At 42.8% G+C, this 12,761-nt stretch overlaps 1 protein-coding gene across 8 annotated transcripts in view; it reads right to left on the bottom strand.

Annotated features, from left to right (window-relative positions):
• LOC118388456 (rap1 GTPase-activating protein 1-like) overlaps window positions 1-12,761 on the bottom strand; it is a 171,633-nt gene that overhangs the window by 40,895 nt on the left and 117,977 nt on the right. For all 8 annotated transcript variants that reach the window (XM_052526766.1, XM_052526768.1, XM_052526762.1 and 5 more), the window contains 9 exons: window positions 11,987-12,090; window positions 10,576-10,654; window positions 10,368-10,421; window positions 10,043-10,126; window positions 9,665-9,765; window positions 9,190-9,319; window positions 1,029-1,184; window positions 328-399; window positions 139-225 (listed from right to left, as the gene is read on the bottom strand). In XM_052526766.1, the coding sequence (XP_052382726.1) occupies window positions 139-225; window positions 328-399; window positions 1,029-1,184; window positions 9,190-9,319; window positions 9,665-9,765; window positions 10,043-10,126; window positions 10,368-10,421; window positions 10,576-10,654; window positions 11,987-12,090 (867 nt within the window). The remainder of the gene's footprint in view (window positions 1-138; window positions 226-327; window positions 400-1,028; window positions 1,185-9,189; window positions 9,320-9,664; window positions 9,766-10,042; window positions 10,127-10,367; window positions 10,422-10,575; window positions 10,655-11,986; window positions 12,091-12,761) is intronic.

The following is a 12,761-nucleotide window of genomic DNA, read 5'->3' as shown; positions in this document are numbered from 1 at the left end:
CGGCCATGATCCAGTCATTCCCCCTCACATACAACATCCACACAAACACAGACAGACGGTACGGTAAATGGTGCAGCGAGAGCAGCGTGACTCCGCCCCCACACTGCATAGCATGCCGTGGCACGCTCCTGCTCTCACCTCCAGTTTTGCAAACTTCTCAGCCTTGTAACAGGCATATTCCGCATTGATCAGCTTAGTGAACAGGAACTCATGGAACTCATGCCCCTAGAGAAGAAAGGGAGGGAGGAGGAAAGTCTGAATGAATATATGTTGTCCCTCTCATGGGCTCACCTAGTTTATCCATTATTTAGATTCATGACTTCTCACCTTTCTAAAGATGGCCGGGTCCGGTAGAGCGGGTCCAAAGAAAGGCACATCATCTCTCGCTGTCACAGACACCTGGAGGGGTAGAAGAGAGGTAGAATGTACCCAAATGACAACAGTCCATATGACACCACTAAATCTGTCACGCCCTGACCTTAGAGAGCTTTTTATGTCTCTATTTTGGTTTGGTCAGGGTGTGATTGTGGGTAGGCATTCTATGTTCTTTTTTCTATGTTTTGTATTTCTTTGTTATGGCCGGGTATGGTTCTCAATCAGGGACAGCTGACTATCGTTGTCTCTGATTGGGAACCATACAAAAAAGGTAGCTTTTTCCCACCTATGTTTTGTGGGTAGTTGTTTTCTGTTTTAGTGTTCTGCACCTGACAGGACTGTTTCAATTTCGTTTTGCACTGTATTATTTTTGCTTCAGTGTTCAGTTCAATAAAATCATGAACACTTACCACGCAGCGCTGTGGTCCGGTTTTTCCTCATCAGACGACGATGACCGTTACAAAATCACATAACACTGACTAGCCTCTATAAACATTTATGAGGCAGGTAATAGGCAGGAACAAGCAGGACAGTTAGTTCCAGTCAGTTACTGATTGATATCTAATAAGGAATATGCAGGTTGCCTTGGGCCGAGGACGATTGAACAGGTTTATAGACTGTGAGGAGTCCAACTATCCCTCGGCTAACAGTACCTTGTATGTGACATTGTCTGAGCAGGCATTCTCCACCTGCACCACCACATAGGCATGCAGGAAGTTGGAGGCTATCATGTCTGGCACAAAGGGTGTGTTTTCCTCCTGAAACAAGATGGCCACGATGTCGTTGCCTATGTGCCTCTTCCTCTGCAACTGCAAACACAACATTGTCACCATTATGGATATAAACTTTACCACTACATTTAAGTCAGCCAAGAACACTTATGTAGATTAATTAAATAGGTAAATACTTCACTAAATGCATAGTCTACTACAGAAACAATTTGTGATTACTAATTGTAAGTATGAAACATCTCTCGACAAGCACGTTTCATAAAACAGTGGCAGTCATGTGATGCATATTGAAAGGCATAGGGCGGCCTATAACCCATTCAGTGATTGGAGACTGAAAAAGACAGGACCTTTTTCCCTGTACTGTGATTATAGACCTCTGCAGCTTAGCTTCCTGCTCCCTAACATGTGTTGACTCACTGATCAGTCACCAGTTTCCATGTTATTCTGCACACCATTGTCAACATGGGGAATTATTCTACACAGCAGGACCACATGACACCTGTTGATGAATGACATTTACTGCAGGGCAAAGTACTGTCAAAAATTAGCACAGAGCATATTGATTGTATGAATAAAACATTAAGGCAAATATTTATTTTCAGGGCTTTGTGGATATTTACTCTCTTGTTAGCTGCTGAATTGCTTTATAGTTGTGTATTTTGCCACTGTGTTTTACACATGAAAACAATCCACCATTTTTTTCAAGCACTGAAGAAATAAGTAAGAGTTGTTATTGTCATAGAGGCTTTATCTATTTAATAATCTCCTAAAAAACTAAAGTGAGAGACTCAGGACTGATCACCTGACAAGGTCAAAGGCAGATGCACGGCTCAAACAAGCCATCTTATACAGTAGTATGATTATGTTGAGCAGGGTTCTTGTGTTGCTTGGATGGTCAGTGGGCAGTCTGAGGCCTGTTGTTGATGTTTGCACACACACACACACACACACACACACACACACACACACACACACACACACACACACACACACACACACACACACACACACACACACACACACACACACACACACACACACACACACACACACACACACACACACACACACACACACACACACGCGTGCGTTAGGGGCCAGATGGTACCAGAACATCCACTATGCATGAGAGCAGATGGACAGCGAGTGAGTAAAAGCTGCCATGTATAACCATGGTGAAACACAGACATTCTATAATGAACTCAACACAGGCTCAATGCCAGGTCAGCCTCAGCTTTAGACTGCTAGTTGTTTTCCTTCCTCTTCCTCTCAACACATTGTGTCCATTCATCTTTGCCTTTATGTCGTTGGTGTCACAGTGAATCTCTGATCGTCTTAGCCTACAAGGGTATCTTCTGTGTCTTTACGTGTGTCTGTCTCTCCAGCTCAGATCTCTCTCCAGCTCTCTAGCTCAGATCTTCTGCTCATTCATCTCTTGAGAATAAGAGTCTCATTGGGATGGTTCTCTCAGGGGGGCAGGTGAGGCTGCTGAGTTCATCGAAAGCAGCAGGAGAAAGCATGAAGCCAACAAACTGTGTTCTCAAATGAGAAACTACATGTTTCCCCATGTTTATCTTCATGTCATGGAAGTGGCAACTCGTCATGAGAAATATCCCCTTCAGGTCAAAGCAGACAGGTTCACTGAGCACACCAACAGGAGAAAATAATAACAGGTCTGTTCATGGTGGCGAACACTTGTGGATTTTTTACAAACCGGTACTGATTACCAGTGATGTTTAAAAAATATATATATATATTTTATTTATGAATTTTCAGTTTTACAAACAGACAGATAATGACAGCAAACAATACATTGAGAATACCCCCCACCCCTCAACTGAAAATAAATAAATACCAAAACTACAGAACACAACATTACTCTTAAGGAATTGGCACCCTGCTTCATTGATATTTGTACAGTATAAGGACAATGCTCGGCATTAGTGGATCAGGGCTGGTTGCAGGTTGTATGTTGTGTTTCCCATCATCATGTGAAAGATACGCGATAAAGGGCTGCCATATCTTAACACATGTATTAGATCTGCCAGAGATATCATGTTGAATCCTTTCTACCTGCAGCAAGCTGGTGACTTCAGCTAACCACGTTTTAAAAACAGGTACAGTCTCCTTATTCCAAATGTTTCTTTTTACAATAACCATGGCATATTGTAAAGTTTTTTGTTCCCCGTGGGTTGAAGTCGTTAGGTGCTGTGACCTGCCTAAAACAGCAGTATCAGGGACTGGTATGAGGTTGCAGCTGTATACTTCTGAGAAGAAAATATCCTGCCAGAATGTGTGTAGTTTGGTGCATGACCAAAAGAGATGACCCAGGGTACCCTCTGCAGATTTGCACTTAGGGCATATCGGAGAGGCCAAGGGGTAGAATGAGTGTAATTTGGTACAGGAATAGTGTAGTCTGTGAATCACTTTATATTGAACAAGTTGGTGTCAGGAGTTTATCGAGCACAAGTGAATATCTCAAAGGCAATCAGCCCAACAGTCGTCAGTAATTTCCAAACCAAGGTCTTCCTCCCAGGTCTCCTTCAAATGTTGTGTGGATACAGAGTAATGTGCTGTAAAGTGATCTTCAAATCTGGAGATCAAGCTCTTGTGCTTCTACACCTGCATTGCTTGCTGTTTAGGGTTTTAGGCTGGGTTTCTGTACAGCACTTTGAGATATCAGCTGATGTACGAAGGGCTATATAAATAAATTTAATTTGATTTGATTTGATTTGGAGCCAGGGGCGAGGTTCATGAAAATATACAGTTCGTGGGCAGGTGGAATTGCCTCAAAATGTGGTATATTTATGCAAACGCAGTTTCTTATCTGAAGATATCAGAACAAGTTCGATGAGGGGAGATTGTACATTTCCCTCAACTGTGCGAATGTAGCAAAAAATATGATTGATGTAAAGGTCTATAATAGTAGAAGTGCCCTTTCTCTTCCAGAATAAAACGTGTTGTCAGTTAGTGAGGGGGGGAAAGCATGGTCATGGCAAATAGGGGTACAGACAGAGGTCTCCGGGAGACCAAATGTTTTCCTTATTTGATACCAACTTTTTTTTGCAAAAAGTTATTGCCAGTAATACCTGTAGGGGATTTAGTTGATGAAAAGAGAAGTGCTGGAAGAGAGGTGTTGTGTATATCTTGCTCAATAGCGAGCCATGAAGGGGTGGAGGGATCTACCATGCCAGGGTATGCATCCTGCCAATAAACCAGTGCTCTAGCATTTGCTGCCCAGTAATAATGCTGAAAATTTGGCAGGCTCAGGCCACCTAATAATTTGGGCTTGATTATATGTTTTTTAGAGATATGGTGTACTCTGTATCCCCACACAAAAGGCAAGATAATCGAATCCAAGGATTTGAAAAAAGCTTTACTTAAAAATATAGGCAGATTCTGAAAGAGAAAGGAATCTGGGGAGTGTAACCATTTTAATAGCATTAACACGGCCCATCATAGATAGAGGCAACACTCTCCAGATCTCAATGTTGCGCTTCAACTTCTCTATCATGTCGAGTTAGTTCATTTCATAAATCAATTTTAAGGGTCCTTGGGGATGACAGCCCCTAAATATTACATTTTGTGCCCTGTGATTTTAACATGTATATTTTTAAGGAGGTCTGGGTTTAAGTCACCTTTAAGAGGCATGGATTCGCTTTTATCACAGCTTATAGTGTACCCAGAGAGTTCTCCAAGTGAAATGTTTGCGGTATCTGCAGTGGTCTTTGAGGGGTAGAGGTCTTGATAAAACTTTGTGAAACATGCATTAATTTATTTTGGGTCCGTAGTAACAGCTCCTGTACTAGATTTAATTATATGAATAGTTCTATTGGCTTGTATACCTCTCAGCTGCACGCCAGTAGTTTATCCGGTTAGTCACCCAACTCAAAGTGTTTTTGTTTCATCTTTAATAGCATTGTGTTTACTTGGTTAGAGAGAATAGTATTGTATTCATATTTGAGTTTTATGATGTCATTCAACTTGGAAGATAAGGGCGCTTCCATATAGTCTCTCTCAAGCACCGGGAGCTAGTCCTCAATTTCTAATAATCTTCTCTGCCTACATTTTTTCATGCTAGCCTCATATGGTATTATATGCCCACGAATAACAGCCTTAAGTGGAGTCGGATACATCTGCAGTATCATTCTGGGACATATAGTCCGTAATTAAATTGGCTGTTTGTTGGTGAAATGGTTCATCATTGAGTAATGTTAGATTAAAGCACCAACTGAATTGAGGCTTTGTTCTGCTGAAATCCATTTGTAATAAAACGAGACTGTGATCGGAAATTATTATATTATTCTACTTGGTAGAGGTGACGTTAGATGTCAATTTAGAGTTTGTTCAAAACTAGTCAATTATTGTGTATGATTTATGCACATGTGAGAAGAAAGAATCATCCTTATCCGTAGGCTGCTGTAATCTCCACATATCGACGAGGTTCATTGTTCTAATTAAATTATTCAAGACAGTAGTGGAATTCAGTGAAGTGGTAGGACGAGCGGAAGCCTATCCATATAAGGGTCCAAAATGCAGTTAAAATCTCCACCTGTAATTAAATGTGTGGTTGATACATCTGGTAAGAGATTGAAGACATTCCGAAAGAACCCTGGTTTCGGTGCATAAAGATTTACAAATGTTACATGTTGTGATAGAATGTGGCCATAATACTAGGGGTCGCTTATAGTTGAAATGTGTTTGAATGGGATAGTTTTTCGAAATAATATCGCTACACCTCTAGCCTTGGATTAAAAAGTTGATTGATAAATACCCAACTACATTTTAATCTCCATTGTTCTGTATGTTTTAAGTGAGTTTCTTGCAGAAACATAATATCCCCAGATAAAGATTTCAAATGGGAAAAAACCTCCTCTTTACAATTTTGTTGTCAAACCTCGTACATTTCACGAAAGAAGGCTAATGTCGCCACATCATGGAGAAGTAGTAGAGTTATCCGTAGCCATAAGAAATATTTATTTGGTCCTCAAATACATTAGAATTGTAGCAGTAGGGTTGGCGCAACACATAAAGAGCAAAGGACAAATGAAAAACACAAAAAAACATTCTTCACCTCCCTCCCCCATAAACACTGTGGAACTGTTGGACACTACAGGGGGACATACAGTTGAAGTCGGAAGTTTACATACACTTAGGTTGGAGTCATTAAAACTAGTTTTTCAACCACTCCACAAATTTGTTGTGAACAAACTATAGTTTTGGCAAGTCGGTTAGGACATGTACTTTGTGCATGACACAAGTCATTTTTCCAACAATGGTTTCCAGACAGATTATTGCACTTGTATTTCACTGTGTCACAATTCCAGTGGGTCAGAAGTTTACATACACTAAGTTGACTGTGCCTTTAAACAGCTTGGAAAATTCCAGAAAATTATGTCATGGCTTTAGAAGCTTCTGAAAGGCTAATTGACATCATTTGAGTCAATTGGAGGTGTCCTGCGGATCTATTTCAAGGCCTACCTTCAAACTCAGTGCCTCTTTGCTTGACTTCATGGGAAAATCAAAAGAAATCAGGCAAGACCTCAGGGAAAAAAATTGTAGACCTCCACTAGTGTGGTTCATCCTTTCCATACGCCTGAAGGTACCACATTCATCTGTACAAACAATAGTACGCAAGTATAAACACCATGGGACCAAGCAGCCGACATACCGCTCAGGAAGGAGACGCGTTCTGTCTCCTAGAGATGAACATACTTTGGTGTGAAAAGTGCAAATCAATCCCAGAACAACAGCAAAGGACCTTGTGAAGATGCTGGAGGAATCAGTTACAAAAGTACCTATATCCACAGTAAAACTAGTCCTATATCAACATATTTATTTTTCCTTTATTTAACTAGGCAAGTCAGTTAACAACAAATTCTTATTTTCAATGACAGCCTAGGAATAGTGTGTTAACTGCCTGTTCAGGGGTAGAACGACAGATTTGTACCTTGTGAGCTCGGGGATTTGAACTTGCAAACTTCTGGTTACTAGTCCAATGCTCTAAACACTAGGCTACCCTGTCACCCCTGAAAGACTGCCCAGCAAGGAAGAAGCCACTGCTCCAAAACCGCCATAAAAAAGCCAGGCTATGGTTTGCAACTGCACATGGGGACAAAGATCGTACTTTTTGGAGAAATGTCCTCTCGTCTGATGAAACAGAAATAGAACTGTTTGGCCATAATGACCATCATTATGTTTGGAGGAAAAAGGGGGATTCTTGCAAGCTGAAGAACACCATCACAAAAGTGAAGCACAGAGGTGGCAGCATCATGTTACAGTTCACAAAATAGATGGCATCATGAGACAGGACAATTATGTGGATATATTGAAGCAATATCTCAAGACATCAGCCAGGAAGTTAAAGCTTGGTCGCAAATGGGTCTTCCAAATGGACAACGACCCCAAGCATACTACCAAAGTTGTGGCAAAACAGCTTAAGGACAACAAAGTCAAGGTATTGGAGTGGCAATCACAAAGCCCTGACCTCAATCCCATAGAAAATTTGTGGGCAGAACTGAAAAAGTGTGTGCGAGCAAGGAGGCCTACAAACCTGCCTCAGTTACACCAGCCGTCAGGAGGAATGGGCCAAAATTCACCCAACTTATTGAGGAAGCATGTGGAAGGCTACCAGAAATATTTGACCCAAATTAAACAAGTTGAAGGCAATGCTACCAAATACTAATTGAGTGTATGTAAACTTCTGACTCACTGGGAATGTGATGAAATAAATCAATCATTCTCTCTACTATTATTCTGTCATTTCACATTCTTAAAATAAAGTGGTGATCCTAACTGAACTAAGACAGGGAATTTTTACTATGATTAAATGTAAGGAATTGTGAAAAACTGAGTTTAAATGCATTTGGCTAAGGTGTATGTAAACTTCCGACTTCAACTGTAGGCTTGCTAACCAATTCATAATGAAACTAAATTAGCCTTCCTTCAGGTGGTCCGACTGGCACCCCTTACCCTGAGGTCTATAACAATTGCTCTTATAAAATAACTGAATTGAGCAAAACAATATCGTCAATATGTCCCTACTGGAACAGGGAAATCAGTTTTACTATCACAACGCTGTCATATCTGAAAACAGTGGGGTAATCAGCCCTACCGATCACGGTGAACAACGTTGGTGGCTATAGTAGTAATCCTGTCAAGGAAAGACTGCATCCTGTGGTTTTTCGAACACCTTCTCTACCGTACCATGGGTAAGAATCAGCCGAGCAGGAAAGAGGAGGCCGTGTCTGATTCCCGCATCTCTGAGTTTCTTCCTAGCTCCATGAAAGTCCTGGCGCTGGTTACCTCAGCAGTGTAGTCTGGATATATGCTAACCCGAGCTCCGTTGAAGGACAGGGGGAATTGCTGGCGGGACAGGCACCGAATATTTTCCTTCTCGGGGTCGTTGTGTATTTTGGCAATCATGACACGGGGCCGTGTAGCGGAGAGCAAACCGATGCGGTATAAATTCTGCCACGAACTGTGTTGGTCTGCCTTTCTCAATTTTTTCTTCCAAGCCTGTGATTTTGATATTCAAACGTCTTGAACGTCCTTCAAGGTCAATTAGCTTGAGTTTCATAGTTTTGTTTGCTGTTAGTAGCTCTTCATACTGTCCCTCGAGGGTGGCAATGTGTTTCTTGTGGTCACCTGCGCTTCCTTCCAGATCAATAATGCGGGTTGTATGTTCAGCCAGGGAGGCTTGCACCGATTGCAAGGATGAGTTGAGATGATTAAATTGAGTGTTCATGTCCTCTTCCATTTTTTTGATAGCTCCTAATATAATAGTCGGTGAGGGCTCTGAGTCAGGGTTAGCCATGCATTAGTTTCCCTTTGGCCGCGTTTCTCATGGAGTTGCTCATTGTAGCTGTTTGGTCGGGCAAAAGTAATAGCTTTGTGTATATTTGAAATTTAAGCAAAAGTGAGGATGAGGTAGTCAGAGAAGCGTCTACTCCATGTGGTGCTCACTAGTGCCCCCTGTTCCCCAGTGATGTTTCTTGATTGAAAGGAAGTAGATATACTATACATCCAAACTAGCTACTGACAGACATAATGACAGACAGGACAGAGCCTGACAGCTAGTTACCTGCTGAGAGTCTCCCTCTGTATATGGCAGCTTGGTGGACACGTGGAACATGATCTCCTTGTTGTGAAAGTTAGTGTAGACAGACTCTGTTCCTGTCTGGCCGTGGGTGACGTCCAGTCCTCCTCTGAACCTGCAGAACCAGAGCGTGAACCAGACCGTTACATCACCAACAGCAGTAGCCCAGGTCGTCTCAGACTCAGTGCAACCAGCCAGTGCATCCACACCACTCTGTCTCATCCATCATAGAGTGAATGCCAAGGGCAGTTATCCCCTTCCACTCAATCATGATTTCCATATCACTCAGAATATTATATTGCTCTAAATCGAGAGAATCAGAGCAGATCTACCATAATAAACAAGGCTTTAGACTTCTGAAGTGTCATCATTCAGGGAGTCATGTCAAAGTCAATTGTAATCGAGCGACATGACCAGTCTTTCATCTGCCATGTCAATACCATTCTAAGGCCACGCTTACCCTTTAAAGTCATGGAGCTCAATCTTGTCCCCCAGAAACTCCAAGAACTCCACAAAAGCAGAACTCTCGTCGCTGTTCCCAAATAGCTCCTCTTCAGTGGTCTGCAGGGAGAAATACAAGGCTGTGAAGAAGTATTACATCTGAGCTCAACAGGAAATCAGTCAGGCCTCCTTTGGAGGAAGGACAGCAAATCCTCTTAGTTTGGGAAGGAGGGAGAAGCTCACACACCTAAACTCTCCTGAGAATGGCTAAACTGGAGACTTATGATGACCAGGAAGTAGCACAGTCATAATAATACTCCAAATATGGGAATAACCAACTGTTATAAATGTATATGACTTTATATGATTTTACCACCACAGGCTATATACCACTCACCTGGCCAAACTTCTGATAAATGACTCCAAACTTGAAATTGTTGCTGATGACATGCTCATCAAAGGTGACAATGAGCCTTGAAGCCTGGGAAAAATGAGAATTGTACATTCAGCAGAGTCAAGGTGAAGGGGACTTGCAATGTAAAGCGGTGAGGGGGAACATAAACACACTGTAGTTGAGAAATAAAACATTAAAACAGCAATAAATGCTCCTTGTTGGACCATACTATTATTGTATTGTAAAATAGTTATAGTTAGCTACTCCATTGTAAATGTACAGAGCTGACCAGGTAACTAAATAATTTCAAGATGAATACAGAGCCTACCTTTGGGTAGAGGACTGGGTAAAATCTGTCCACATTTACCTCTTCAAACACCAGCTGCAAAATAAAAAAGTACTTTAAACTTTTCCTCCCGCCATTGCAACTTTATACAATAACTTCATTTCAACTTCACATCCAGTAAATCCCTTTCCAACCATTCTCCACCGGGCTGGAGCATTAACATCTCCTTCTGGACTGTCCGTCATCCTACCTTGGCCATCTGGACCACGTTGGGGAACTCAGTCAGGCAGGAGATAGGAATCACATCATGGTGAGTTTTTAATTTGGTCCTAAAAGACAAATTGATGGAACAGTCACATATATATTCACCATTCTTTCTTTAGAGATAGGATTCTCATGTCAACACTTTGGTTCCATTTTTTAAAAAATCCTTCCCGTTTTGTTGACATCCCTGTTGATGCAAATGTGATGCAAAACCAATGTGGATAATCTTTCTAAGGATGCTGCGGAGACACAATAGTGATTTGCATAGCCAGCCTTGCCACAGTCAACTATGAGCAACACAACCTGTTCACACCTGCTGTCTTTTCAGTGACAGCACAGCAGGCACATGAACCGACATACCTAGGTACTCTCTGGCATACACCCCCTTCAAACTGAGCACACTAACTAACAAAACAACCACTACAGCTGGAGTGCACTCTCTAGGGTTGTAAAATTCATTCACAGCTTTTATGGAATGTTACTACTCTATCATTAGTGTTATAACGTGGTGGAATTGATAATTTCACAGTGAGCGAGCATGTTGGGTAGAGGTGCGTGTGTTTGTGTTAGCACAGTGCACAGGTGGGCCTGGCCATTGTTTAAGGCTAGAGTGCTGCCATGCTGAGCTAAATGAACCTCTCCCTGAACACATACTGTAGTAGGGGATAGAAATGTGGACACGACTGCTTAACAAACACTATTAGAGGCTGAAGCAGACATATGTCCTCTGCTCTGGGTCAGGTGTTATTGAAAAGCGCCTGCAGTCCTTTAATGGCTGTATTGTCCTGGAACAGTGTGAAGAGCGCCTGAGAGGAGGCCACAATGAAAGAAGAGAGAGGGAGAGAGAGAGAGAACAATGAGAGAGAGAGAGAGAGAGAGAGAGAGAGAGAGAGAGAGAGAGATAGAACAATGAGAGAGAGAGAGAGATAGAGAGAACAATGAGAGAGAGAGATAGAGATAGAGAGAGAGAGAGAGAGAGAGAGATAGAACAATGAGAGAGAGAGAGAGATAGAGAGAACAATGAGAGAGAGAGAGAGAGATAGAGAGAGAGAGAGAGAGAGAGAGAGAGAGGGGGGCACGTGGGGAGAGAGATAGAGAGAGTGGTGAAGACAGAAGAGAATGGGGGAGAAGGGCAGTGGGAAATAGAGAAATTAAATTAGAGAAGAGACAAATAGTGTGTAGCACAGAAGGCTGGTGATGGAGGACTTCTCATAATTATCCCTGGAATAGTGTGTGCAAGGAATGTATCAAAATGTTTTTTTTTTTAACCAGTCCATCTATTATTTTCCATGCATTACTATGAGCCTGTCCTCCCCCAATTAAGGTGCCACCAGCCACCTGTGGTGTGTAGAGAGAAAGAGGAGGCAGGGGAGAGATAAAGATAATATGAATGGTACCTTAGCAGCAAGCAGAGATGCTCCTGGTCCCCGATGACATCATACTTCATGGAGAAGACCAGGTGGCCCAGGCCGATGTCCATGGAGTAGTAATTAAAGTGTTCCTATAGAGACATCACCAGAAGGTACACTCAGATAACAAATAATCCACACTTCAGGCAATGTTCATTATTCCTCTTACTGGCCCAGTCCCCCTCAGCCTAGTCCCCCTCAGCCTAGTCCCCCTCAGCCTAGTCCCCCTCAGCCTAGTTCCCCTCAGCCTAGTTCCCCTCAGCCTAGTTCCCCTCAGCCTAGTCCCCCTCAGCCTAGTCCCCCTCAGCCTAGTTCCCCTCAGCCTAGTCCCCCTCAGCCTAGTTCCCCTCAGCCTAGTCCCCCTCAGCCTAGTTCCCCTCAGCCTAGTTCCCCTCAGCCTAGTTCCCCTCAGCCTAGTCCCCCTCAGCCTAGTTCCCCTCAGCCTAGTCCCCCTCAGCCTAGTTCCCCTCAGCCTAGTCCCCCTCAGCCTAGTCCCCCTCAGCCTAGTTCCCCTCAGCCTAGTCCCCCTCAGCCTAGTCCCCCTCAGACAAGTTCCCCTCAGCCTAGTCCCCCTCAGCCTAGTTCCCCTCAGCCTAGTCCCCCTCAGCTCGACTGCTCAAAGAGAAAAGCTCCTCCAGCTAACTCAACAGTGGTACATACAGACAATACTTTCATTTGTTATAAACACAGTCCCCTGCCAGGAGAATGAATGGACTGAGCCTCAGCCTGTGATGTAAGCCTGTGATGTAAGCATTTTGAGGGA

The sequence above is a fragment of the Oncorhynchus keta genome, chromosome 10 (genome assembly GCF_023373465.1).
Source record: "Oncorhynchus keta strain PuntledgeMale-10-30-2019 chromosome 10, Oket_V2, whole genome shotgun sequence".
Lineage (NCBI taxonomy): Eukaryota > Metazoa > Chordata > Actinopteri > Salmoniformes > Salmonidae > Oncorhynchus > Oncorhynchus keta.
Note: the sequence above shows the minus strand (reverse complement) of the source record. Positions and strands in the feature narration are given on the sequence as shown.